Genomic DNA, 27,790 nt, shown 5'->3' on the forward strand with positions numbered 1-27,790 from the left:
CCAAATGAATATGGTAAAATGGCAAGTGTCATTGAAATTTTAAGTAGCCTAGTTCAAATGTTAATTAAAAAATTCATTTGAAAATTAAAATACTCCATTTGGGCTCCTCAGATTGCCACACTGGTGAAATCCTGTGGAGAACCTATACAACCTTAAGGTCCCTTAAATGTCCTATGTGCTTAATGAGCAGTAAGTGTCTCAAAGCCTTTAATTGGGTTACTGGAGGAGTCTTTCAACTTCTTGCTGGAACTTATGGACACCTGCCCTTTTTGAAAGAGGGCCTAGAGGTTCTCCAGAGGGTTCTGCAAGTGCGAGAAAACACAAATGACCAGACCACTTTAAATGGTATTCAGCTATAATTAAATAAATCTGTGATGAATTGCAATGGTTGTCAATCAAAGATATGTGTCCGAATTCACCTTGGAAAATGGCCTAAGGGACTTTTTTTTGTTTTTTTGTCCCAAGATAGTTGCCTGTGGTTTAACTTCATTCCTCTTCAATTAAATGTTTATGAGGTCCGCGCCACTGTTAATGGGCATATGTCTTACTCTCACATGCTGTCATTACCAACTTGATGTGGCCCATTTTCTTCTCTCTTCTGGGATTGCCTCAAAGATGTCCCTCTGCACCATTCTCACACTTCAGGATCTAGGTCTGCCTCCTTCAACAGCACATCAAACACATCAAGAATATATATTTATTTTTATGAGGGATGATGCATTGCATATTGACTTAATTGCTAAGACAAGACGTTCACATGTTACTTAAAAATAATTGTACTGGAAGTACTTTAATATCACTTATTATCCACAGAAGGCGGCTCTGGTAGGCGCTTTTTTATGTTTTCGAACATGCTCATCCAATATCACAGTGCCACAATGTATTCTCAAGATTTTGATGTTTATTATCTGAAACATGGGCAGATTTTGTCCACAATGTAGCTTCTTGGGCTATCTCTATGTAAACAAAATAAGAGGATCTCAACATACGAGACCATGATAACCCATGCCTTTATGTACAGTCAACCTGGGAGGATACAAAATGCAAGTCTTCTTTCTGTATTTAATCATTCACAGGTATTTCACAAAGAAAGGCAATTAGGAAGAAAAAAAAAGAAGAAAGAAAATAAAATCATGTAGTCCAATAAAATACGTTCTAATGATTTGGTGTCCCATCTACTCGTGTATGGAGTTTGACATCAGAAGGCATCCGAGTCTTACTTCATAATTGGCACATTACAACATTTAGACTGTGTTGACAGTGAAAGAGAGAGGAAGGCATGAACAAGGGTCATGGTCATGTTGTTAAAAACCATGCAATCATCAAATTATTTTTGATTTTAATCAGGATCTAAATTGCACTTGATTTTGGTCACCAACAGCGGCTTAAATAGTGAAGCAGTCTGTTCCTCTATTTTTGTCTACATCAGTGTTACTTATGACTGGCTTTCTCAGCTTATCTTTTATCTGTGTTTTATCAAAATGTGCTAGAAGTGTCAAGTATATATCAACAATAAAAGCTGTGAGAATTCTCCATCCATTTTTCCCTTCATCCAAGTTTTCAGTTTAAATGTAGTCATTATTGTTCGGCAAAGTTGCTAATTTTAGGTATCGTTTGTACAGAAGAACAGAGGACTGGAAATACATAAGACCTAAACACAGTATTGACAAGACTGAAACAAGCTGGATAGGAACTGTGATGAAACCTCCGAATGGTAAATCATGTAAATCTTTTTCTCATTTAATAAACTTTAACAAATGTTTTACAAGCAAATCAGAAAAAGCAAACATGCATTATTAAAAGTATTTTGGTGGGAATTTGGTTTCAATCTCACATGAAATGTGTGAAATTAATTAATTTCCATGTGATCATAGGCTGTATAAAAGGGTATAGACTTTGGTTAAGAATCTAATGTCTTGCAGAATAACAAAAATCGAATAATTTATAGATATTAAATCAAGCACACATGATTAATTCCCCATTTTTGCCTGATCTTATCTAGGTTTCTCCAAAAAAACATTCTCAGAATTAAATAGCTAAAATAATGTCTCTGATGTTGAAAAAGTTAAACTAACTAAAAAATAAATCTTTTCTAAAGCAAGTTGCAATGAAATGCTTTTACCATTGGTTCTAATCTGTGGCAATTACATCATCAAACACATAACATTGTCATTTGCTTTAAGGTTATGTGATTATTTAAAACCATAGATGTCAGTAAAATACTTGTGAACAGGAGAGACAGATTTTTAATCTAAGCTGCCTTAAACGGTATATTTTGAAAAGTGCAAATGTGAGCCACAATAATTTCTTCCATAAGCATCTCTTTTTGCTTCATCAGATGTATTCTCTCAGAGAAGATCTCTTCATGATTACAGAAAGATTCGTTTAGTGGTAATCCTATTTTTTACTCATTCATCAATCGCTTGGTCGAGAAATTCATTTAGGTAGAACAAGGAATGCATTAAACAAACATTACCACATTACTGCACCGCTATATTTGCAACTCTAAAAATACTATCCAACGTTTTAAAAAGGAATCTCTGTGTAAAAAATAAATGAAATAAAACAAAAAAGAACACACACACACACACACACACACACTTGAAAAACCATCCATAATCCATTCGTCACATTTGCACTGAAACATGCAAGGTTTAAATCTCAGTCCTGTCATACATTTGTGCCTACCACAGCATTTAGCACTCAGTGCTGTCATTTCAAATTCAAAAACGCAGCCTCTCGGTAATGTGAAGACTTCTGGAAGCTCAGATTTCGTTAAAATGAAAGTGTTACCAGCTTGAGTAGAAACAACTCCTTTAATTCTTTCCCTTTTATCCTTCCTTCCTTCAATTTCTCTTTTCCTCCTCCCTTCCTTTCTGTCTTTCCTTCCTTTCCTAATTGATGGAAGTATTGAAAGGCTTTGGAAAATAAGAGAAGACTGCGACAGAGTTAATGGTATTTGTTAAGACAGACGAGTAAAATGTCTTCAAGAGGAATGTATCTGAAAAAGGAATGCAATGCTTGTGTTAACATTGTACAAAAACTCGCTCCAAAATTTGTAAATGGACAACCCTCCACAATCTATACATTCAGGCACTGAAAAAAATAACATGCCGATATGTAACTAAAAAAAGGTTAGTTGCACCCAATTTCCCTTAAAGGAGCAAGGGAACTGAATCCTTAAGGTTGGCATTCCTGCATTATTCTACTCAGTAGTAAGGTCATGTGCTCCTCCGTCTCCAGCTGAACGCTGAAGTGATCGCAAAGCACCCAGAAGCGCTCTCGGTGCTCATCCTGGCACAGATGTCTTATAGGACCCGTGAATCTCTTCTATGTGGGTGCGGCGCTCCTTTGTGGTCTACGCTGGTTCACCTTCCTGTGGACCCCATGATGTCGCAGTTTGAAGGACCAGTTTCCTGGACTCACTCCAGCTTCCTGAACTCAGTCTTGTAAATATATGAGGGCTTTACAAAAAAGCTAACTTGAACAGCCATACAATGGCTAAACATAAACCATATATCTACTATTGTTGATAATTCTTCTCTACTTATTAATACGAGTCCTCAATCTCGGCTTGATCATCTTACGTGATTAAGTCTGAGACCTTTGGAAGCGGCGAGGAGGTCCAGGTCGGCGTTAGCCGCTGTCGGAGGAAGTGTGCGGGGCAGTGGAAGGGGAGCGCCGCCGTCTGGAGGGGGTCCAGGAGCGTTCTGAGCCCAGCGAAGCGGGGCGGAAGCGGTGCACGAAGCCATCCAGGAGGTCCTGCTGCTGCTGAGTTATGGCTTGGGAGATCAGACAGGGCAGAGCCTGCAGGCTGCCGGTGACTGCGTCCAGTTTGTCCTCCAGCGTGCCAATACGCTTGTCCAGCTCCTCGCTGCGTTCCTGCAGCTCTGACACCAGGTCGTACATCACATTCTGTGTCTAGAAGGGAGTACAGAGAAAGAGTGAGATCGAATGGAATCAATCAATCAATCCATCCATTTATACATCATATATATATATTTTTTTTACTTTAGTACAATCCTTTAGAAGAAACTTGCATGTTTCCCAGATACCAAAAACAGGTACTATTTACCCAGATCAGCGTGTTCAAAAAGTTGTTAATGAATCTTGCTGCCTCCCTGAGCATCAGTGAATGTTTGCATCTTTTGCAATAGTTGTGTTTGAGTCTGTCCTCAGTGTTAAAAGATTGATCTAAAATTCATACAACCACTGTTGGAAAGGGTTCAAATATGCATAAGACACTGGAAAAACAAAGCATGTGCAGGAGCTGGAGGATTTCAGTGAGCAGTTTAAATGCTCAGGACAAACACGGCACTCATGAACAACTATGACAAAAAACAAAACAAAAAAAAAATCCTGGATGGTGATTCATCCAGGTAATGACACGGTATTAAGAATCAAGTATATGTAAACTTTGAGGGGGGTATTTTTTATAATTCGGTTATTATAAAAAAGTTATTTTTTTCAAGGCTGGTTTGATGCTGCACTAGCTGATCGACTAGCATAATCATTTACATTAATATAAATGGGATAAACTGACTCCAAATCTAACTAAATAAAATTTCATTACCTTTAGCTTCATTTTTTTTTAAAAACATATTATAAAACATGTTGGTAGCTTTAAAATACTGAAACAAAAATAAACAATGAAATACACTATAAAACTAAAACACAGTGTTTCTGTGTCGCCTATATTGATTTTTGGTTTTAAACCATAGAAACCATAGAAACACCAAAAACAGTGACAAAAACATTTATTATATGTTTTATTGGACAAGGGAAGAACTGTTTGGATACATTTATATACAGAAAACTAATCATTGTTATATAAAGCTCAACTCTGTTAGTCTTGTTTTGAATTCTTGATTTTCCGTGAGTATCATTTTTTTTTCATGCCTCAGTGAAAAACACTATTTTGTCAAGTGGCTAACAGTAATACAGCATTTTCTCCATCATGTAATATGTTAATTGCATGCCATTTAGCAACACAAGCCAGTCAGCATTTATTAATATGATATTCTAATATCGATCTAGCTTACTGCAGTGTGCAACAAGTGTCTCACAGCAGCCGCCGAGCGAACGCACAGAGTAACGTTATAACAGCAACACACTCAAATGTATGTAATATGATAAAGAGCGCTGTGTTACCCTACATACGCTTGACCAGAAAAAGAGGCATAATAATAGTTCCGCAGCTCCGTCACACTCGTCTCTCATTAGCAATCGCTCCAGCTCGAACAAAACACTCGGCCCTGCTTTGCTTCTTACTTCAGTAACGTTAATAATTTCATCCATGAACATAACATCTGCCCGAGCCCCGTTGGATTATTTTCTAACGACTGTGAGGTGAAGATGACACCTCCCATGATTCCGCGTTTAATCTCGGCGTCATCAAGCTACACCTTTGTTTTGAATAGGAGACCTCTCGCGGTGAAATATTACATACTGTGCCTTTAATTTGATTTTGTTACATGCAAAGTATGAAGCCTTTAACGTACCTTCGCCAAGTCCACCAGAGTGTTGGCCTGGTCATTGAGTTTCCTCTGCTCCATTTTCACACTGCGGAGCCTGGGAGGAGGCAGGGTTATGGAGGGATGGGGGGTTGGGAGGAGGGGGACGTTAGGGAAGAGTAACAGATTCCTGTCAGGAAGACTTGATAAGGATGAGGGATAGAGAGAGAGTGGCCTGCATGCAAGCATTCACAGTCCTGTTTGCCATACCAGTCATGCAAACCCAATCTATGAAATGTAAAGAAGAGAAAACTCTTAACTTAACGTTCAAACATGACACATCTCCTTTTGCCCCTGCAGGCACGCGTCAACCATTCACAAAAAAAGCCATCCGAGAGCCTCGTTTGTGGATGAGGTCAAAGGAAGTGGCAAACAGCTGAGGTAGAGGTATATGTGACACCGCTGAAAATGCTTGTGAGAATGGCATTGCTTGCTGTGGGCTTGGTTCTGAACAAAATTTTAAAAGAATGTGTTAATGAATTTTTTTTTTTTATTTGTGCCATAGCAACTATGAAAGAGTACAGGGATGACTCTGACCATGAGGAGACATTGTAAGAAAGGCTGCCTTAATATCCTGCCTGTTAAGTGTCGTAATTATAAGAATGCAAGTCTTCCACTTCGATTTGTCATTCATTAGCTAAATGCCAAGCTTTGAAAAATGTTAGCTTTTTTTTTTTCAAGCTTAATGGATTTATTTTGGAGAATCCAAAAATAAAAATCTGGAGATGCAGGACATGGTCAGCATTCTTTCTAATGCAAAAACTCCATATCATCTTGCATCAAAGCCCTGGATGACCCTAAATGTCTTTAGCTTAAGTTAGTGCCTGTGGTGGAAGGGAACAAGGCATCAACCGAAACCATGCTTTATCTATAGACACAGTCTATAGAGGTTAATTGCAAGACTATTTAATGAAAGTCAATTCAATTTAAAGGTGCTGTTTATGAATGTCCTGAACATCCTGTCCCACATACTGAGCTTAGTTTCCCTCTGGACACACGAGGTGGGGCTATCAATGCAAGTTAATACAGAGATTTACGCTTTTGAATAATGGATTCGGTGCAAATGAACAAATCAACAGTTCCAAAGATGCTTCTCCTTCAGAAGGTTACATAAAACCATACAGCATTAAGTAATGTTGCATCTTTTTCATTCTAGACTTAGAATGGAGAGAAGCAATATAGGTAACCAAAATCAGCATTCAGCTTCCGACTCCATGCATATGAAACAGAGACAGGGAGGATGTGGGGAGAAAAACACAGAGGACAAAACTTACTTCTGAGCTCTGCAGTGATAGAGCAGAACGAAGACAAAACACAGTTCAAGTTTAGAAACCACAACATATACACAACATGTGAGCCATTACACTGCACTAACCATAACCACAAGGTAAGGGTTTGGGGAAGGAGAGGGGAGAAGGACAATCATCACATTACAAAGAATAACATGCTGACTTATTCTCCTGAGAAGGTTCAGAAATCAATCCTAATGTCCTTGACACTTAATTGACAATAACTTATGATGTAATATGAGCATCAGTGATTTTGGGAACTGGATTATCAAATACCTGCCCCTACCTCTAATTCAACGTGACTTTAGAAAATATAAACACACAAAAAAGACACAAAACCAAAACGTTCAAAACATGAAACAGTAGTTTCTCGAATTAGGGAAAACCAACAATACATACATATGTTTTTAAATATCCATTATAAATGTAATATCCACAAAATTGCCACATTTTATCTTTTAGTCAAACTCTTGTGATTTGATAAGAAACTTGACTGATTGTTCAAGGGACAATTAATCATATCTGCAGATTATTATTATCAATAAATAGCCTGCAAAAATTAAAAAAAAGTGTAGAAACATTTTGCTTACTGGTGAATGGCCTGCAAGAACTTGCGCTGATGTTTGCGCACTTTGGCATGATCTATCTTCTTCACTAATTTTGTGTGTTTGTAGATGAGCCATGTTTCCCTGAGTACATTGGCAGCTGTATTCTTTACCTGGGAGAAAAGCATGAAAATTAAACAGAATTACAATACATGAGGGAAAGTTTAAAATAACATCAGGATTGGTTAAAAAGACAAACACATATTACTTTCTTATAAGATACTTTCTTATAATACTCTAATCACTTACTCGTTTACAAAGTTGGGTGTCCATCATGAAATTGTGGACGTGTTTCTCAGCTTTTGTCAGTTCTAACTTTCTGGCTACCACCGCAACTACAAGTGCAGTGCAACCAGCTCCCTACAGGAAGAGATAGTGAATAGCATCTGTTTTCAACATGAATATTAACACTCAAAATAAGACAAAAAAAAAGTTAATTTCACAAATGCAAACTTAAATTGAAATACTTTGTTTAATTATAATTCTGTTTTTAAAGACATACCATGATTCCTGTGAGAAGACAGACCCCTTTTCCACAGTATGTATGAGGGACCATATCTCCATAGCCAATTGATAGGAAAGTTATGGAAATTAGCCACATAGCTCCAAGAAAGTTACTAGTGACTTCCTGTTTGTCATGATACCTAGAATAGTAAGAACAGAATAGGCAAAGAACCTTGATCAGGCTATGGAAAACAAGGCTTTAAGTTTGATTATGAACATTTTGCCCAACTGACAAAACGATTTCAAACATTTCTGGTGGAATATATGTAAAATATATGTAGAATTTGGTTAATTTTAGGTCTTTGATGATTTTTTTTTCTTCCAATAAACAAAAAAAAGAAAAAAAGAAAAAAAACAAAAAACAAACTGATAGGAAAAGTATCAAAAACAGCAAATACCGGACAACATCTACATATTATTTGAAATATTTAAATGGTAATGTTTTTGACCGTACAACATTCTATACCTTCCCAGACTCAAAACAAAATGCTCAATGCGCTGCTGCATTATCTATAAAGTGAAAACAATAATAAATGAATGAATAAATAATAATAATAATAAAATTCAAAAGTGATTAAACTTGTAGGAAAAATTTAAAATTCCCGTTGCACTTTATTTTACAGTATATGCACTTACATGTACTTACCTAAGAAAGTACTGGTTAATATAAGGTAACTACATGGGTTAAGGTTTAGGGGTTACCCATTAGTTATTACCCAGTTATTGTAATAACTATAATAAGTACCTTGAATATGACTGTAAAATAAAGTGCTACCGAAATTCCTTTAAAACACTAATTATTATTTTCAACAGGAAATTAAACAACCAGCACAAGTGGTCAAATAAGTCCTATGTCACTTTTCACTTTGCATATATCAGCAATGCTCGACTATGAAATGCAGTCCACAAGTCCGTGGAAGGAAGATGCAGATCAGCTAAAGAAACCTTTAAAAATCCTCAGAGAGTCCTCAAATTCACATGACCTAACTTATTGTCCCCAGACTAGACTATTGCTAGCAGCTCATCCACATTTCTGCAGGAGGTTGACCTTTTCAGCAGCCTGTCAAGGAGGAGCTAAGCACAGGTCAGAAGACATTTATCTGCATTTAATACAATGGGAACACTTTTGATGAGGAATAACAGAACAAAGCCCTGGCTCTTCAACAGTCATATTGAGTAGCCGGACAGAACGCAAATGACCCACAATGTTAATTCAGTATCTAATGAAACACATTTATTACATTAAAAAAAATATCCTCAACATCCCCTCTAAGATCGCATACTCAAAACACAAGAAAGGTCATGCCGCCATCAGTTGCGCTTGTCTATAGCACAATTCAACTCTGTGGTCATGCTCTAAGAGCAGGAGCATTGTAATTGTTTTTTTATTGTTTAATGTAGAGCCCCATTATTACATGCGAAAAGCATAGTTACCATGCAGGCATTTTAAAGAAGAAATCCACATCCTGCATGCTGAATAAGCCAGTATATTGAGAGCAAAGATACAAACCCTATAATCAAACACAGTATATGCAAGTTGATCACAGTATATGCAAGTTATTAAAAATTTGTTCTAGTGAGGGATTATTCACAGGAATTAGTATATTTGCCCATGTGCTACGTAACTATTGTGAAACAACGCACAGTGCTGGCACAAACCATTCTCATATAGGTTTAGTCATTTTCAATGATCTTTTTTGAAGCTGGTGTCAGATCTCAGAGGTAGAAGAAGTCCACAGCATACCAGATTTTACTCTCAAAGAGCTCTGGTAAAGACCCTCTTTTACATCAGACTTGCATTCTACAATTATCTCAACTATATACTTGCTCTTAGAAGCCCATTAGACGCTAATATTTCACATGGCACAATTTTGGGAACAGGTCGTATTCTGTGAAGTCTGTGTGTTTGCACACATGAACATGAATATGCAGTGCAGGTCTGATCATGACTATGCACACTGTCTTCATCATTAGCTTGCCTTTGTTTTAAAAGTGAAGAAGTGCATTAACATTTCCCTCAATGCTGGTAATCAAAATCAAAAAACTACATACTGGCCTTCTAAAGCTCTCAATATACTGTATGCAATACTGGCATAAAATGGAGAAGAGCTGGCACCACCTTCAACTTAGATCAAGAAGTCTATCTGAAAAGAAGTGTTTCCCCAAATACCCTCATCATATCCCAATTTCACATAAAAACCCATACAGTAGCAAAATTCACAGAACCCAGCAATCCCATATTGCTTCAATGACTCATACCCTGATAGCATGGTAAAGGATGCAATGATGGAGCAAATATAAAGCCATTTAAATGTATTCACCTATGTTAACTAGGGATGCACCAATACTAATAAGCCAATAATTATTTTCGTGTTATGGACAATTAATAAATGGACAAAAATAAAATTCTGTAAGTTGTTTTAAATGCTACAGGTTAATTTTGGTATCACACCATTAAAATGCACAGCATGAAAAATGGATATTCAATTTAAAATTTGCTAAACATTATATTTAACAGTGTAATTAAATTATTAATAATTATTGATTTTAAAGAAACTTTAAGTAAGCATTAAATGATGGAAATCTAGTAATAAAAAGAGGGGAAATGAGTAATGTAATATTCAATATAGCCTGAATCAAGTAAAAAAAAACAAAAAAAAAAAACACTTACATCGGGTGACAACCGATATGATAACAATATATTGTGCAAAATCTAAAAACAAAAATAGGGGAAATGAGTATGCACAATTAAATATTCAATATAACCTTATACAAATATATATAAATATAAATAAAAAGTACCAACATCAGGTGATAACCAATATGGCACTGATATATTGTGTAAAATCTAAAAAGTAAAAATAGGTTAAAGCTGCAGTCCGTAAGTTTTGCCTCTTTGTCGCCCTCTCTGTTTGGAACCTGCAATTGCAGTTATTTGTGGAATTATCATTTTTACGTGGGTTGTGCCTTGGCATGGCTCCTCAGTGCGGATGAATCTAATGTTTGCTGTCGGTCGTCGCGCCGGTGTGGAGACTGTACTTCAGAATCACAGATTGTAGTCTTGAAGTATGACCTGGTAGGAATTTTCACCGGAAAATGTCATCTGAACAAGTAAGTAACATGTCTGCCACTTTTGTTCTGACCAATAAATCGTGCTGCCAATGGTAATGAAATCTAAAGATCGCTTAGCTTGGATCATGTCAAACCATGCAAATTATTATTATTGTTATACTTTGTTCTCAAATTGTTAATATTAACAACATCAGCTTTGCGTGACTGTGTATTTAGTATGTATTAGCGAACTGTAGCTTTCAATTTCTGTAAAGTCTAATCTCTAACGTTAATTTGTCATACCATACAATCCGCCATCAAAATGATGTTTAATTATTGCAGCTGTTGTGAAAAAAAGCTATAAATGATCCGCCTCACATTTGATATAGCCTATTAGCTGAGACTCCTTCTTTATGTAAATAGACGTGACGCAATGACACAAAGACAAATGGGAACAAGCTTGAATTTCCTACGAAAACCCACCAGAAATTATAAAACATTATTACAAGCTTACCATTGTAAATCGGGCTAAGGTAAGGAGATAGTTTTGAACACTGGCTGGTTATGTACTTGCTCAAAAATTGATTTTGGATCATTTTTAACCAATAAAAGTTACAGACTGCAGCTTTAAATGAGCATGCATAAATAAATATTCAATATAGACAGATACAAATAAATTTAAAAAAGCACTAACATCGGTTGATGTGCATCCCTAATGTTAATTAAGTGTCACACAGTGGCAATGCCCACCATATATAATCCCATATTTTAATCCCCCTACATAGTTCACTTCATTGTCCGCTCACACTGCAAGTTACAGGTCTCAGTGTGACAATAAAGCCAGACAAGGTTCAGACAGGAAGATAGAAGATGCTTTAGGCACAAGTAAAACAGTCATCAGGACACGTTTTGTAGAAACAGTCCTTCTAGCGTTAACTAAACATATGCTGTCAGTGAGCTGGTGTTTATTCATCTTCTGATTTCCATCCTTAAACCAACACTCCAGTAACACTAAAGACAGCATACATGGAGATATTATGGAGCATCTTGACAAAATGGAAGGTAATGTACTATAATGCACTTTCTCAAATGCTCTATTCCTATCTAAGCATATCATGCTTTTCTGCTATTGTACTTTAGGCTACATGAAAACATTATTGTTTGGGAAGGAGATAAAGATGGAATGATGCATGGAATTGTACATACATTTGGGGAAAGGGCCTAAGAGTAGGAAACTGCCTGAGTCATGCAAAATATTCAGGGAAAAGTGGGCAGGAAGGGGGCGGAAACAGGACCAAGAGATGTGAAGCGATGAACAGGAGGTGCATGAATTCAAGTGTGAATGATAAGCCAACGTTGCAAATAGCAGCAATGTTCCTCCAATGTCCCAGCCCTTCCTTCATTTTCCCATCCCTCCCATTCCAGACGGACTCCGTGCTCGTCCAGTCTCACACCGTTCTGCCCTTTGGGCTGGCCAGTGTGCTTAGAGAAAAGAAAAAAGTGCAGTAAAAGGCCCAATTTAGCAGCACTTGGGGGAAACGAGCGCCTCTTTTGAATGACGACAGAGCAGTAAACATGAAGACTACCATGCTGTTTCATAGTTTACCAGAAGTGGGAACCCAGTAGTCTAGCAGTCTAAAATCTTGCTTTTGCTTGTCTCTGAGGAGACTGTGCTAGAATGGACAGCAACATCTCACCTTTTTGTGCTCAATTTGTCATCGATAAGCAGCCCAGTGTTGTTCAACTGCTTGCACACATTTTCTGCGTGGTAATGGTTTAAGTTTAAGCTAACAAAATGTGCGATCAAACATCTGATCTGACCATTGTAGCAACCTACATTTGGACACTACAAAGATGCAAAGAAAAGCACATGTATCAGGTAAAATTCAAAGGTTTGTTTCACAGGAAGCTCTCTTTTGTGTTGGGGCGTATTACAGTTCAATAACAGCTGCTGAAGGAATAATCTAGAAAAAAAGAGTTGCCCTCAGGCCTGTTTGTAAAGGTGATTTGAAGGAGCTGCTCCATTTTACCACAAACTCCCTCCTCCTCCCTCCCTCCTACTCCTGAGCACTTTAGAAAGAGACGCTTGATTCACAGTGCTGCGCAAATCATAGCTTTCGAAACCATTAGTGCATTTGCTATCAACAAACTTCTCTTTTGCGGATGGTGCCACATTCACACATGTTTTTTGTCCTTTGTTTTTAATCAATAAATTAATCTATTGGAGTTTTTATTTTTCGGTCAGAGCTGCTGAATCCCACCCCCTCCCCCCTCTTAGAGCAGCAGTGGCACCAGCTCAATGAACAATGATAGGTTTTCCACGGCTAGAGAACGAGGACTCACATGGCATCCCTATGGAGCAGCATAGAGGGGAAATAGAAAGTACAACAGTGAATTATAGTCACACACACGCACTCGAAACCTCCCATACGTTCATACAGACACGCACACGCAACGCAAATTACTCACGCAAGTAAAAACCAGAGTGTGGGCAGCATCGTGTCGTGCATTGCAGCCGATGAGACTGGGGTGCAGAGTGCTGGGTAGTGGTATGGTGTAACATCAAAACCTTCACCTCGTTTACCACTCCAAACTCTTCATTATTGCCTGTTCAGTCTCTTATAAAGCCACAAAAGTGAAACATAGCCAGAGACTGATCCTTTCGTGAACCACCTTTCGGAGTGAACCATCTTTCTGCCACAGAGATGAGAGTTACTGACACCTCTTCTTTTCATCTCTTTTATTTTGCAAAGCATTTCTTTGCCTTAGATGGAACAACTGTTTTTATCAGGGATATTAGGGCTGGGTGTCAATACATATTTCTCAATTCAGATCAATTTTGATTGACAAGTAATTTAGTTTGATTACAGTTTTGATTCTTTTCATTCAATCGTGATTCATTTGGGGATACGTCAATTATAATTTCTGTTTCGCTAATATATGAAGGAAATTCACTGTATGTTTTTGATTCACTCAAAATAATTGATTTATTAAGAGTCATTTGTGATTTGTGAATTGAACTACACTGTTCACACTGTATATTACTGTAGTCCAACTAGCGGTACACCACCTTTTTAACATATTATTTTTACTACTTACTGGTAAAATATTACTTCCTTTGTTGGGGCTTAGAGTAAAAGACCTATCAAGGGTTTTTAAAGGGTTAGTTCACCTAAAAATGAAAATTCTGTCATTTATTACTCATCTTCATGCTGTTCTATGCCCATAAGTCATTTGTTCATCTTTGGGACACAAATTAAGATATTTTTGATGAAATCAAAAAGTCGACGTGACTGCAGTGGTTCAAACTTAATATTATGAAGTGACGAGAATACTTTTTGTGTGCAAAAACAAAACAAAAATAATGACTTTAGTCAACAATATCTTCTCTTCTGTGTCATTCTCGTACTGTTTATATTCAGCGCTTCCAGGTTCTTTGTCAGAACGCCGGCTCAGTATTGGCCGGCTCCTGCGTCAGCATCTCATGCATGCATCGTACTGCTCACAGCCAATACTGAGCTGCCGTTCTGACGTAGAACCTGGAAGCGCTGAATGTAAACTGTGTATGAGAATGACACAGAAGATAAGATATTGTTGAATCAAGTCGTTATTTTTATAGTATTCTCGCCGCTTCATAACATTAAGTTCGAACCACTGCAGTCACGCCAACTTTTTTAACAATGTCTTAATTACCATTCTGGGCCTAGGAAGTTGTGGTTAAATTGCTGTCTATGGATGAGTCATAAGCCTCTCAGATTTCATCAAAAATATCTTAATTTGTGTTCTGAAGATGAACGAAAGTCTTACGGGTGTGGAACGAAACGACATGAGGGTGAGTAATACATGACAGAACTTTCATTTTTGGGTAAACTAACCCTTTTAAAACCAGTATCATGATTGTTCAAATGAAGATCACAATTAATCTGAAAATAAATACTTTTTACCCAGCCCTATTATATAAGCATACTTAATTTCTAGTGCCTCGTTCACACTGACAGCAGTTTGCCGCAATTATTCATCATCACATAATCTGTGGGCTGTGTAACTGGTTATAACTTTTGAACATCTGATCACAAATTAAATTTATATCCTTTAAAAATGTCAGTTTCCTTGCTGCAAGGGGAAATGTTTGTATATTATTTGCAGCAGTGCATAAATGCGTCATACAATGAACAAGACGAACTATTATCTTTGAATCTACGAATCAAACTCACTTAAAATGACATCAAGTTCTGGCTCAGTTTTCCACGCGTGATTTTTTTTTATTGTATTGCTGATTGCAGATACAGATCATGTAGATCAGTGAAATCACTCACAGGAATATTAACGTCTTGCCTATACTCGACTACGGTATCTCACAGGAGCTGAATCAAGTGCATTTCCACTGTACTCCTATTGGTTGTCAACACATTGCATCACCTCATATAATTTGCATAGAATGAATTTCTCAACTCATCACTGGAGATTAGCAACTCGAACTGAAAAAGCAGCTCTAACTAAAAACGAATAACTTACGGTTGGTTTGTCGTTGCGAGTTGCTGGCAGTGTGAATGGGGCTTAAAGAAGTTTCTGCACAGCCCTACTTATGCAGATATGTTAATTATGGTTAAATTAATTCTGGTATAAGGCATGTGTTGGAGAGGTAAAGTTGAGGAGAAGCAGGTAACGCAGGCAGGAATGGCAAAGACACAGTACAGATAAAACAGTTAATGATCATTGTCTTTTGAATCTAACCCATTCATCACAGTGCTGCTTTAGCCCAACAAGACTGTGTATGTCCGTTTCCTAATGTGCCTTAATATGTCGAAATCTACACTTCCTCATGGGATGAGATCATGATGATGCAGTTTTTGAAGTGGGTATCCTCGGGGCTCCTCAAAATTACCAAAACAAATCATTCCGCAAACAAACAATTAGGCAGTCATGAATTATTTAACAATTGCTAAAACAGCTTACAAAACATGGACTGGGATTTGTGGTGCAATCGCAGAGCTGATGGGAGAAAAGCTCTTCATACAGGCAGCGTGAGGCTGTTGGAGATGCTCCTGGAGGGAATGAGTGAGTGGGAGATGCAGAGAGAACAAGAGCGAGAGACAGAAAAAGAGAGCGAGAACGAGTGGAGGGGAGGGGTATAGCTGTGTAGCTCGGGATCACAGTCGCTGTGGTGCCATACCTCTCACAGACCCGAACGGTCCAGGCCGCGATGATCCAGGAGGAGATGCTGAAGACCAGCAGCACGGTGCCCGGGCAGATGGTCATGAGGGTCTTCATGACGAAGCGTGTGTTGAAGTTGATCTTGTTGAGGGCACCTATACTGCGTGAGGATGCGTCGGTGAAGAGCTTGCTATGAAGGAGCATGACCCGGCCAATCAGGTAGAGGCGGAGGAACATGGGGATCGAAAGAATGATGTCTACGTCAGCGTCGGCCACAGAGGGCACGTAGGTGAAAGCCAGCCGGGCCGTCCACGTGAACACATACTGGCCTGGTATCGGGTGAATGGCACACACCAGCAGCTCCAGGACAATAAAGAAGATGCGCTCATATGTCATGGCTATCCTCCAGTCATCCGCCCCATTGTCCACCATGAACAGCTGCAGAGAGTAGGTGAAGAACAGGGTGTGTTAGCAGAGAAGTTAAGAGGAACTCAGAGTTTCTCTGAAAAACACATATAAGTGGATGCAATGTCAGGCGATGACTTAAAGGTGAAGTGTGTCATTTTTTCAACGGTATAACACTTCTTGTTTTCGAACTTAGTATGCAGAGACAACTATAAATTGCAGGTTGATTAATTTTAAGAAGTGTTAATAAGAACAAGAAGTGTAATAAGAAATTGTAAAAAATAAAGGCAACATGATGGATTAAGACTTTTGAGTTGTGTCAGAATATTTCATTTTGCCAATTTTATTTTGCATTGCTTACTAAATGCAAAACCTTGTTCAGCCCATAATCTCTTGACAAGGCCAGGGTTATTATTACTGTTAACTAACACTAAAACTATATAAAATCTGTTACTTCAGATAAAATATATATTAAAGGGGTCGTTCTCCCAAAAGTGAAAATTATCCAATAATTTACTCACCCTCAAGCCATCCTAGATGCATATGACTTTCTTCTTTCAGTCAAACACAGAGATATATTAAAGGTGCCATCGAATTGAAAACTGAATTTACCTCGGCATAGTTGAATAACAAGAGTTCAGTACATGGAAAAGACATACAGTGAGTCTCAAATTCCATTGTTTCCTCCTTCTTGTATAAATCTCATTTGCTTAAAAGACCTCCGAAGAACAGGCGAATCTCAACATAACACCGACTGTGACGTAACAGTCAGGATCATTAATATGTACGCCCCCAATATTTGCATATGCCAGCCCATGATCGAGGTATTAGACAGGGGGAGACAGTATTAACGTCTGGATCTGTGCACAGCTGAATCATCAGACTAGGTAAGCAAGCAAGGACAACAGCGAAAAAATGCAGATGGAGAAATAATAACTGACATGATCCATGATAACATATTTTTAGTGATATTTGTAAATTGTCTTTCTAAATGTTTCGTTAACATGTTGCTAATGTACTGTTAAATGTGGTTAAAGTTACTCTATTCACGGAGACAAAAGCCGTTGCTATTTTCATTTTTTAAACACTTGCAGTCTGTATAATTCATGAACACAACTTCATTCTTTATAAATCTCTCCAACAGTGTGTAATGTTAGCTTTAGCCACGGAGCACCATCAAACTAATTCAGAATCAAATGTAAACATCCAAATAAATACCATACTTACGCGATTAGACATGTTGCATGACGAACACTTTGTAAAGATCCATTTTGAGCGTTATATTAGCTGTTTGAACTTTGTTTATGCAATGATAGAGTCGAGAGCTTGCCAGGGGGCGGAGAGTGCGAGCAATTAAAGGGGCCGCAGCCTGAATCGGCGCATTTCTAATTATGCCTCAAAATAAGCAGTTAAAAAATTAATTTTAAAAAATGTATGCGGTATTTTGAGCTGCAACTTCACAGACACATTCAGGGGACACCTTAGACTTATATTACATCTTGTAAAAAAACTTTCGATGACACCTTTAAAAAATATTCTGGCTCTTCCAAGCTTTATAATACTTCTAATTAGAAGGATTACTTTTATGATGGATGGATGTGCTTTTCTGGCCTTCAAAATATCAGTTACTATTCATTCCCATTATAAAGCTTGGAAGAGCCAGAATATTTTTTTAATGTAACTCCGATTGTGTTTGTCTGAAAGAAAAAAAGTCATAAACACCTAGGATGGTTCGAGGGTGAGTAAATCATGGAATAATTTTTATTTTGGGGTGAACTATCCCTTTAACTGAAATAAAATAATATAAAACATTAAACTTGTTTTATTTCAGCTAGTTGCATTTTTATTTGTTTACTAAACTTGATGTACTAAAATAACTAAAAGTAAAACTGAAATAAAAATGAATAAAAATATATATGGACATAAAAAAAATTAAATAAAAAAAAAACTAATAAAAATTAAGAAAAATTAGCAAAAAAAATAATCCCATAACAGTAATAACAAAATGTAGCCATGCTGAAATACTCAGCACAATTGGCTCAACCAATATCATGAATTGGGGGCGGGACTATCTATATGGCCAGCCAATGGCAGATGGGAGGAGTGTAAGAGAAACCTGCTTGAAAATGTCTTTGAATTCTGCGCAAAAATGACACATTTTCCCTTAAAATTATAATTAACAGATCATTCAAATACAAGACAATCAACTTTTTATTCTTGATACTCGAAAACTAACCTGTATTTCCCGAGCGTGGTACATTATTATAAGACCAAGCAAAATAACAGTGGAAAGGCTGATAAGGCATTTCAGTGCAAATGAATATGAAGATTCCTGCAGCAAGAGAAACAAAACACACCATTAGTATGAACATACATAACCACACAGTCTTGCAGCTTATGCTAAAGTTAGAAAATCATGCTTACTAAATGAAACATTTATGGATTAATAGACGCTGTCTAAACCATCTGCGTCACAATACACTGCATTGCTTCACCCCGGAGGAGTTAATCCCCACTGTGTCAAGAAAAAAAGAATCATATTCCATAATATTCCCCATGGCAACAAATGAGCCTCATGCATTTGAGAACCAAAACATCTGATTAAGTTTGATAGTAGGTTTACTCTCTGCATAAACTCCTTATGACATACATCACATGCCCAATCACGCAATGCACGTGGGTGTATTTAATGATCATGTGAATACTTGAACATGTTTTTCGGCACTGTCCTGTCATCTCAGCTCAAATGTGTTGGTGGGAGTGAGGGACTTGTTAGTTGAAATGCTAGTGTTGTACAACAGAATGAGGATTACAGATCAGCATGTTTCATAGAGACTGATAATAAATGGTAAGGTTATGAAGTTCAGTCCATAAATTAGCTTACTTTTTTTTTTGTTATGGTAGGTATAAAACTGTTCCTCCGTCACAAACATCTGTAAAATAATTACATTCTAGATACACAAACTAGCTGTATGCAAAGATTCACAAATCAAAATTTTATGTTCTGCCAGTATGAGAAAATGAGGAAAGTGTGCATAATTTATATAACCACAGAAAAGCAATTAAAAGATTCAATTTTAACAGTGAAATTGGACTCCCTTCTCCCTTACCCCTTCTAATTTAACCCCAGGTCCCAATGGTCCATCTATGAAAAAATTAGGTCTGAAATTGTTATAAATTTCCCGTGTGACAAATTACATAGTAAACTAATTATTGCACCTGTTGGTCACCGGAAGGTTTTTTTCAAAGGTCAGATTCCTAACAAACATCTAGAGTGCCTTGTTTTCCTGCTGACATTCACATGCCATTGTTCCTCACTTTTCTTTTTTTTCTATTTTTCATGCAAGATCAAGACATGTGATAATACGGTTAATTCAGCTGAATGTGACAGTAGCGGTGTAGCAGTTCTCTCCCACAGGGCTAGAAATAGCACAACCATTACAAAATCCACATCTCAAGGGAACTGAGTGGGCACAGTACCAAACACCTCATTTTGTGGACCCTGCATTAAGAATTGCTTTGGGAGTTGTCTGTAACACAGGCCTACCTCAAAGTTTAAAGCATTTCAGCTCTGCATAGCCCTCCGTACTGCTTGTGAAAAAGACTACAAAACAGTAAGTAGGTGAGAAGAGCTACATCCCAGAGTAGATCAATGCGGTTTAGGGGACAAATATTAATGTGATGTCTGTATGTTCTATGGTCGCTATATATGCCAAAGGTTATGTGGATGACATGAGGAACAGTGGGCTCCAAAAGACTAAGACCACTAGTGAAAATTTTACTATTTAATATTAAGATTTCTTTATTAAAAATTATATTGTCAGCATAATAATTTGCATGAAAATTTAAATTGAAAAATGATCAATGTCTTTTTGTTTTTCCTTTTTGCTTTAGCAGACAGCAGCACTCAAGTTAATCAATTTCACAAATATATGAACTTTTTTTTTTAAAGTACAATGACCTATAAATAGTGCATTTTGCAATATGTTTATTTTAGCAATGTGCAATTTGTTTATTTTAGATTTGTCTAGATCAGGTCTGGCGAACGTTGGTCCTGGAAAGCTTCAGTCCTGCAGAGATTAGCTCCAATCCTGATAAAAACTCACCTGCCCGTAGCTTTCTAGCAACCCTTCAGACCTTGATTAGCGTGTTTAGGTGTGTTTGATTAGAGTTGGAGCTGAACCCTGTAGGACTGTGGCTCTCCAGGACCGACGATAGCCACCCCGGGTCTAGATCATAAAATTTCTATTTATTTTTAGGTTTAAATGAGATTTTTAGTCCCAGAAATTTACTGTGGTTTCCAACAACAGAGTGTCTATTTGCACTAAGTGTAAATAGCCTGTCTTGTTGGCAAAGGCCTGGTCTGGTTGGGCCACACAAAATTAAAAAAGACGCAAGCCACTCAACATCTGCAGTGGTGTAGGGAGTATGGTGCGTGGAAGTAGCTTTTGCCGAGTTTGAATCCACATTTTGTCGAACTTGCTCTTCTCCCTTTTCCCATCACATATCAGATCATAAAGGAATTTATTTTCTTTAAGAATGAAGAAAATATTTGAAAAGTGGAAATAAAGTGTTCCAACAAAAGTTTAATAATAAACCATTTATTGGGTAGGGGTAGGTGGGGAGGGCTTAATTGTCCCAATAAGGCAGCAACCATTTAATAATTTATATCGTTAGCCTCATAGCATAATTGCCCAGATCATATTTCAAAGGCAGATATCACAATTTGGCCAAAAATGGCAATTATGCTATGAGGCTAACAATATAGTCTTTTAAACTCTATGTTATTACTGCATCCTGTTAATTAGGGCTGCACAACGATTAATCGTGATTAATCGTTTGCAAAATAAAAGTGTTTACGTAATAAATGTGTGTGTTCTGTGTATAATAATTATGTATATATAAATACACACACATATGTATATTTAAGAAAAAATATTTATATTTATATATAATATAAAATATATTTAAATATATATATTTATTTATACATGCATATATTTCTGAAATGTATACATGTATGTGTGTGTATTTATATATATATACATAATTATTATACACAGAACACACACATTTATTACATAAACACAGACTTTTATTTTGCAAACAATTAATCGCGATTAATCGTTATGCAGCCCTACTGTTAATGTACAACAATACTAAGGTGCAAATAGTATCTGCCACTATTTTTTTGCATAAATAGCATCTAACAACTATTTGCACTTATTGCAAAAAATCTGCTATTTTCACTAAGTGTAAATACCATCTATTGCTAAGACAATATGCTGCTAATTTCACTTACTATAAATAGAATATATCGCTATTTTCACTAAGTGTAAATACCATCTGTTGCTAAGACAGTATGCTAATTTCACGTACTGCAAGAAATCAAAAAATATCTGCGTCCACATGAAACCACTGAAACGACTCAAAACGATGTAGTATACATGCCAGACCATTATGTGGCGCTGTAATTCTGCCGCAGAAATGCACTTAAAGCAGCAAAGAAGACTTGGAGCATGCGCATAAACCTTGCGCGCTGAATACAAACTTTAGCAAAGCTTAGAAATAACACTTTATTTTGATTCAGTAGCTTCTGCAGCACGAACACAAGCATGTAGAGTCTGCTATTGCTGTTGTTGGTGCTGTTTTGTGGTGTTAGCGCGTCTGACGAGGGTCGACATGTGGGGTGATGATGTCATCCTTTCAGAAAATATACGGATTGCCCCGTCCACACGACAACGCCAAGCCGGCGTTTTCAAAGTTTTCCACTCTGGCACCCGGTTTCAAAAAATACCGGTTTCACCTTTCGAAAACACCGGATCCGTGTAGACGAAAGGCCTATCCGATAAAAAATTTGTGCGGTTTCACTGAAACACGTCTCTGTGTGGACGGGGCCTTAGTGTGAATAGCATCTATTGCTAAGACAATATGCTAATTTCACTTACACCATGTCATCACCAGATGCGAGCGGCGTGATGCGACGCGACAAAAGACAACAGAACCCATTATAATCAGTGATGTTGTCTACACTGGATGCGGCACGACGCGGGTGACAAATCTCCAAAAGTAAACTGATGCCTCATTCTATTTATGACGTACTGACAGGAAGGACAAATGCTTTGCAACGGGCGCTTTATCACATTCAGTGTAGACAGCTTTTAGCTGTTGTGACGCGGGCGACAACGGTCTCGTCGGTTGTAGACACAGTGTTGGTGTAAATAGAATATATTGCTATTTTCACTTAATGTAAATACCATCTATTGCTAAGAAAATATGCTATTTTCACTTAGTGTAAATAGAATATATCGCTATTTTCACTTTACAATTGGATCCCACTGCTCATTATCATGTGCATATTTATATGAAAAAACTTGAAAAAAGGAAGCACCTACCTTAGTGTAAACCCCCCAGGACAGTTCAGTCTCTGTTACCATGACAACGATCCCAAACATACCGAATATCAGGGCATAGTCACTAAGCCGCTTGCGCTTCTCAAAAAGTGCCCTCCTGTGGCCCAACTTGTAGCCAATATCTTTATTTTTTTTCTGTGGTGCGTTGCCACTCTCTCGGACCAGGCTCTCATTGGACGCCTTGCTGGGGTCCTCGCCACCTCCCTTGGAGACGACCACTTCCAGGCCGGAGCTGTGAAGAGTCTGGAGAGGCTGGGTTTCAGAGTCATGCTCTGCTAGGTTGCGTCGTGACGCCGCCAGGCTGCCCAGTGGTCTTACCACTCCTCCATTGTACTTGCAGCTGTTCATGGCTATCTGAGGGAGTGAGTGACTGCTCTCGGAGAGGGAGGGCTTGGATCCAGCATGGCTCAGCTTTGTTCGCTCAGCATGTGCCTGTCAGCAAAAATCAAATACAGACAAACAGGTGTCAGCAGCATATACACTGAAACCCAGCATTAATCTACTCTGTTGGCTCTACTCCATGACCAGAGTGTCCCGAGACTCATTTCATCAGAAGACCTACTGTAGCATCTTCACACTTCAGTGCATCACAGTGACTAAATGTTAATTGTACAGTAAACGATCCATAAAGTATAAATTGATATACTTTAACATAAATGTTTGTGTGAATGACCTAATTTTATAATGAGAAAAATGTGAGGTGCGCTAAACGGTCTACTACTCTGACAATATGGATAAAACAAATAAAAAAGACAGTATTTCTTTTAGTTCAGCCAGTTTTAGTTCAGGAATACAATGGCAGAAATTACCCACACAGAACAGATGTGCAGCAATCGTGATGGTTTGCGGCTAAATATCCCAATATGGAGAGGTATAATGACGTTTGGATGTTTCACTGTTTGCCTGGAGTGAGGAGTGGGCTTTGTGAAAGCTGTGATACTGGTGTTTTCTCACACTCCTGGATTCATGGGTCTCTCACAGGTGAGCAAGCGGTGGAAAATAAAGTGGAGCTAAAATTGGAATATATGCAATTCGGCATGTTAAGATCATGCATTTTGTGCTGACGATTAATTGCAATACAAATAGTTGGGATTAACAATTTAACTGTTTTGTTCATGTAAGCCTAATACATTATATTTGTATATTTTAGGCTATTTGGAATCATATAATTACATTTTTTTTTTAAGTTAAAATATTTCCCTTTGTGTTTAATTGTAATCTTCTTGGTCCTCTTTATATTAAAGGTGCCATCGAACGTTTTTTACAAGATGTAAAATAAGTCTAAGGTGTCCCCTGAATGTGTCTGTGAAGTTTCAACTCAAAATACCCCATAGATTTTTTTTAATAAAAATATTTTTTTTTTTAAATTTGGGGCATCATTAGAAATTCGCTGATTCAGGCTGTGGCCCCTTTAATTCCCCGCCCCTGGAGCTCTCGCTTGCCTTAAACAGCATAAACAGTTCACACAGCTAATATAATCCTAAAATTGATCTTTACAAGATGTTTGTCATGCATGCATACATCGAATTATGTGAGTATAGTATTTATTTGGATTTACATTTGATTCTGAACGAGTTTGATAGTGCTCCGTGGCTAACGGGCTAAAGCTAACATTACACACTGTTGGAGAGATTTATAAAGAATGAAGTTGTGTTTATGAATTATACAGACTGCAAGTGTTTAAAAATGAAAATAGCGACGGCTCTTGTCTCCGTGAATACAGTAAGAAATTATGGTAACTTTAACCACATTTAACAGTACATTAGCAACATGCTAATGAAACATTTAGAAAGACAATTTACAAATATCACTAAAATATCATGTTATCATGGATCAGGTCAGTTATTATTACTCCATCTGCCATTTTTCGCTGTTGTCCTTGCTTGCTTACCTAGTCTGTTGATTCAGCTGTGCACAGATCCAGACGTTAATACTGCCTGCCCTTGCCTAATGCCTTGAACATGAGCTGGCATATGCAAATATTGGGGGCGTACATATTAATGATCCCGACTGTTACGTAACATTCGGTGTTATGTTGAGATTCACCTGTTCCTCGGACGTCTTTTAAACAAATGAGATTTATATAAGAAGGAGGAAACAATGGTGTTTGAGACTCACTGTATGTCATTTCCATGTACTGAACTCTTGCTATTCAACTATGCCAAGGTAAGTTCAATTTTCAATTCTAGGGCACCTTTAACACTGGAGCCCAGCAAACATATTTGTGTGTGAAACTGTATGGACCAACTTTACACAAATGATGGCATTTCTTTACATGCCTAATTTTCCCTTATTTCAATGACAAAATGTGACTGAAATTTAAACTGTAAAATTATCATGGTTATCCAACCATCTTATATAACTGTGATTGGATTAAATAACTTATATACTGTATACTTGTAAAAGCAATTAGGGCTTAAGAATTAAAATTCTGGTCGATATGCTTATTATTTTAATATTAAGACAGATAATAAAAAAAAGGATTTTAGCCATTATATACATCATAATTTACAGCTAGAAAATTCGTGTTGAGATTTGCTAAAGATTACACTTAACCTTATTATTAAATTATTAGCGTTTTTAAAGACAAACTTTAAGTGTGTGTTGGATGATGGCAAATTTAAATGTAAAAATAAAGAAAATGAGCATGAACAACTATATATCCAGTATTGGTCGATACTGATAAATAATAATAATAATCATTTTAAAAATGTACTTGCTCATGTACTGAACATCAGTGCCACAAGTAATTATCACAGAGATTACAACAGAACAAAATATTCTGGCCTTTTTTTGTTGCATTGTTTTGGATGCTCTCTACATTCATGAACAAAAGAGAAAAAAATGGCCAAATCTGGCTTTAGCAGAAGTTCCACCACAAATTACTGATGTTGACAACAAATGTGTGTTAGCTGTCATCTCATATTTGCATTGGGAAATCACAATCCAGTCTATTTCCACAGAACCTATTCATTAGCGCTCATTTTCTATCAGTTGAAATGGCTTTTGTAGAAACACTACAAATTCAAAACTCAATCCACACTGAAAACAATGTTTATGTAATTATGATTAAATGAATATGGAATAGATAAGTGTGTCCCTTCCACATACTCTGATTAAAAACAATTAGACTGTTGAGGAATGTAAAAATCTAGACATCATAGACACCATAGATATGTATATGTAGATGCTACATTCGACCACTCCAGACACGTTGATGCGTCCACCATCTTTGAACGGTCAACACGCCCATGCTGTCGACACTCACAGTAAAAACAATGAGTTTTCCAAGATGGCACAACATTGTGCAGCCTCTTGTTGTAAAAACTGCTGTTGAGATTTAAATTCCCAAAGAAATGGGATTACCTTTCACAGGTAAGAATGTGTTTGTGTTTGTATGTATTAACTTAATATTACAGATTTTTAAACCAACTTTTTAATGTTGTGTTAGGTAATGTCTTCGTCTTGTTGTATTAAATCCTAAATCATCTGCTTAATCTATTGCAGATGTAAATATTCATACATGCATATAACTACAGTTGCAGACAGTCAACTTGCTCTCAAGTGTTTGGACCGTTTTGACCATTCTAATATGGCGGACGTCACGTATAGCGGCCCATAGAAGCAGACGATAATGAGGCATCTATGTATATATGTATAACAACTTGGCTTTATATACAACTGCCATATCATTCACTTCTTTCCTGGCTATTCTGAACTTAATACAACACCATTTTCCAAACACCCCATCAGCTAATGCAAGTTTGAGTGTGTCAAATTTTTAATGTCAGTACTATTAATAGGAGGCTCTGAACACAGAAGAGGCCACTTTGAAATTGATGGTATTAAAATCACTGCAACCGGTGCAGCGTTAGTGACAGGAGAATATGCCAACAGAATCATCTACCTTTGTATGAAAGCTATAATGCAAAAACACATCACTAGTAGGCATGTTTTCAAAAAGGACACATTTTGTACTGGAGGACCAAGAGAGGGTACTTGCAGTGCATTATACAAATTCACACCGTTCTCTGTGCTTACATGCGTTATGCAATCTTTCAGTGTTTCCTTCTAATGCAAGTGGGACTGACCTGACAAGGTCACATTCAAAAAGAATTCATTATAAACAAAACAATAAAAAACTAGTGTACAAACTAGTGTGGAATACAAAATGCTAATAATCTACCTAGAAGTTTAGAAACTAAAATCATTTCTTCCCTTTAACGATTTCAGGCGTAATCATTTCTCTATTTATATGTTCTTACCAAGAATATTTGCATATTTAAATCTAAAAAACAACTTTCTGATGCTAGCTGAGGTGAAATGTTTTCTCATATTTTCACTTTAAGCAACACCCTGTCTAACACATTTCCTGTTATCACACTGGCAATCTGACCATTAGGTATCACTAGTGAATGAAAAGTAATAATTCCATTTTCACCAGACTCGTGTTTTGTTTTGTTTTGGAAAAGCCTTTAGGGGTCAATTGAGATTAAACTACGCATTTCCTGACTTGATGCTAGACATTATTATATCGCTCAAAAAAAAAAACAAAACACAAAGAATGTGCCTACCACCCAAAGACACTGAACGCCTCTGTGATTCTTTTCTGTACGAAGGGCTGTTGTGATTGAATGTCCGTAAAACCTTTAGAGTAAAGTGATCCCATTTAAATTGACCTTTTAGTCACAGAGGAAATGAGGTGGCTAGGAAGATAAAGGAAGAAAGAAAGACTTTAAATGGTTAAAGATAGCCCTTTCCTTGCTCTCTTTCTTACAAATGTCATTCAGACTTTCATGGCTTTTTGGAACAACAGCATTAAGCTCTGAGGTGGTAAAACCCTTAATAAACAGGAG

At 37.2% G+C, this 27,790-nt stretch overlaps 1 protein-coding gene across 1 annotated transcript in view; it reads right to left on the reverse strand.

Moving 5' to 3' along the window:
• Positions 1-2,842: 2,842 nt before the first annotated feature.
• kcnn1a (potassium intermediate/small conductance calcium-activated channel, subfamily N, member 1a) overlaps positions 2,843-27,790 on the reverse strand; it is a 29,059-nt gene continuing 4,111 nt past the window's right edge. The window contains exons 2-9 of the mRNA XM_067363117.1: positions 22,917-23,366; positions 18,758-18,853; positions 16,136-16,554; positions 7,910-8,051; positions 7,657-7,767; positions 7,393-7,520; positions 5,502-5,571; positions 2,843-3,921 (exon numbers count right to left, since the gene is read on the reverse strand). Coding sequence (XP_067219218.1) covers positions 3,637-3,921; positions 5,502-5,571; positions 7,393-7,520; positions 7,657-7,767; positions 7,910-8,051; positions 16,136-16,554; positions 18,758-18,853; positions 22,917-23,366 — 1,701 coding nt within the window. The 3' untranslated portion in view covers positions 2,843-3,636. The remainder of the gene's footprint in view (positions 3,922-5,501; positions 5,572-7,392; positions 7,521-7,656; positions 7,768-7,909; positions 8,052-16,135; positions 16,555-18,757; positions 18,854-22,916; positions 23,367-27,790) is intronic.

This window comes from Chanodichthys erythropterus, chromosome 16 (genome assembly GCF_024489055.1).
Source record: "Chanodichthys erythropterus isolate Z2021 chromosome 16, ASM2448905v1, whole genome shotgun sequence".
Classification (NCBI taxonomy): Eukaryota; Metazoa; Chordata; class Actinopteri; order Cypriniformes; family Xenocyprididae; genus Chanodichthys; species Chanodichthys erythropterus.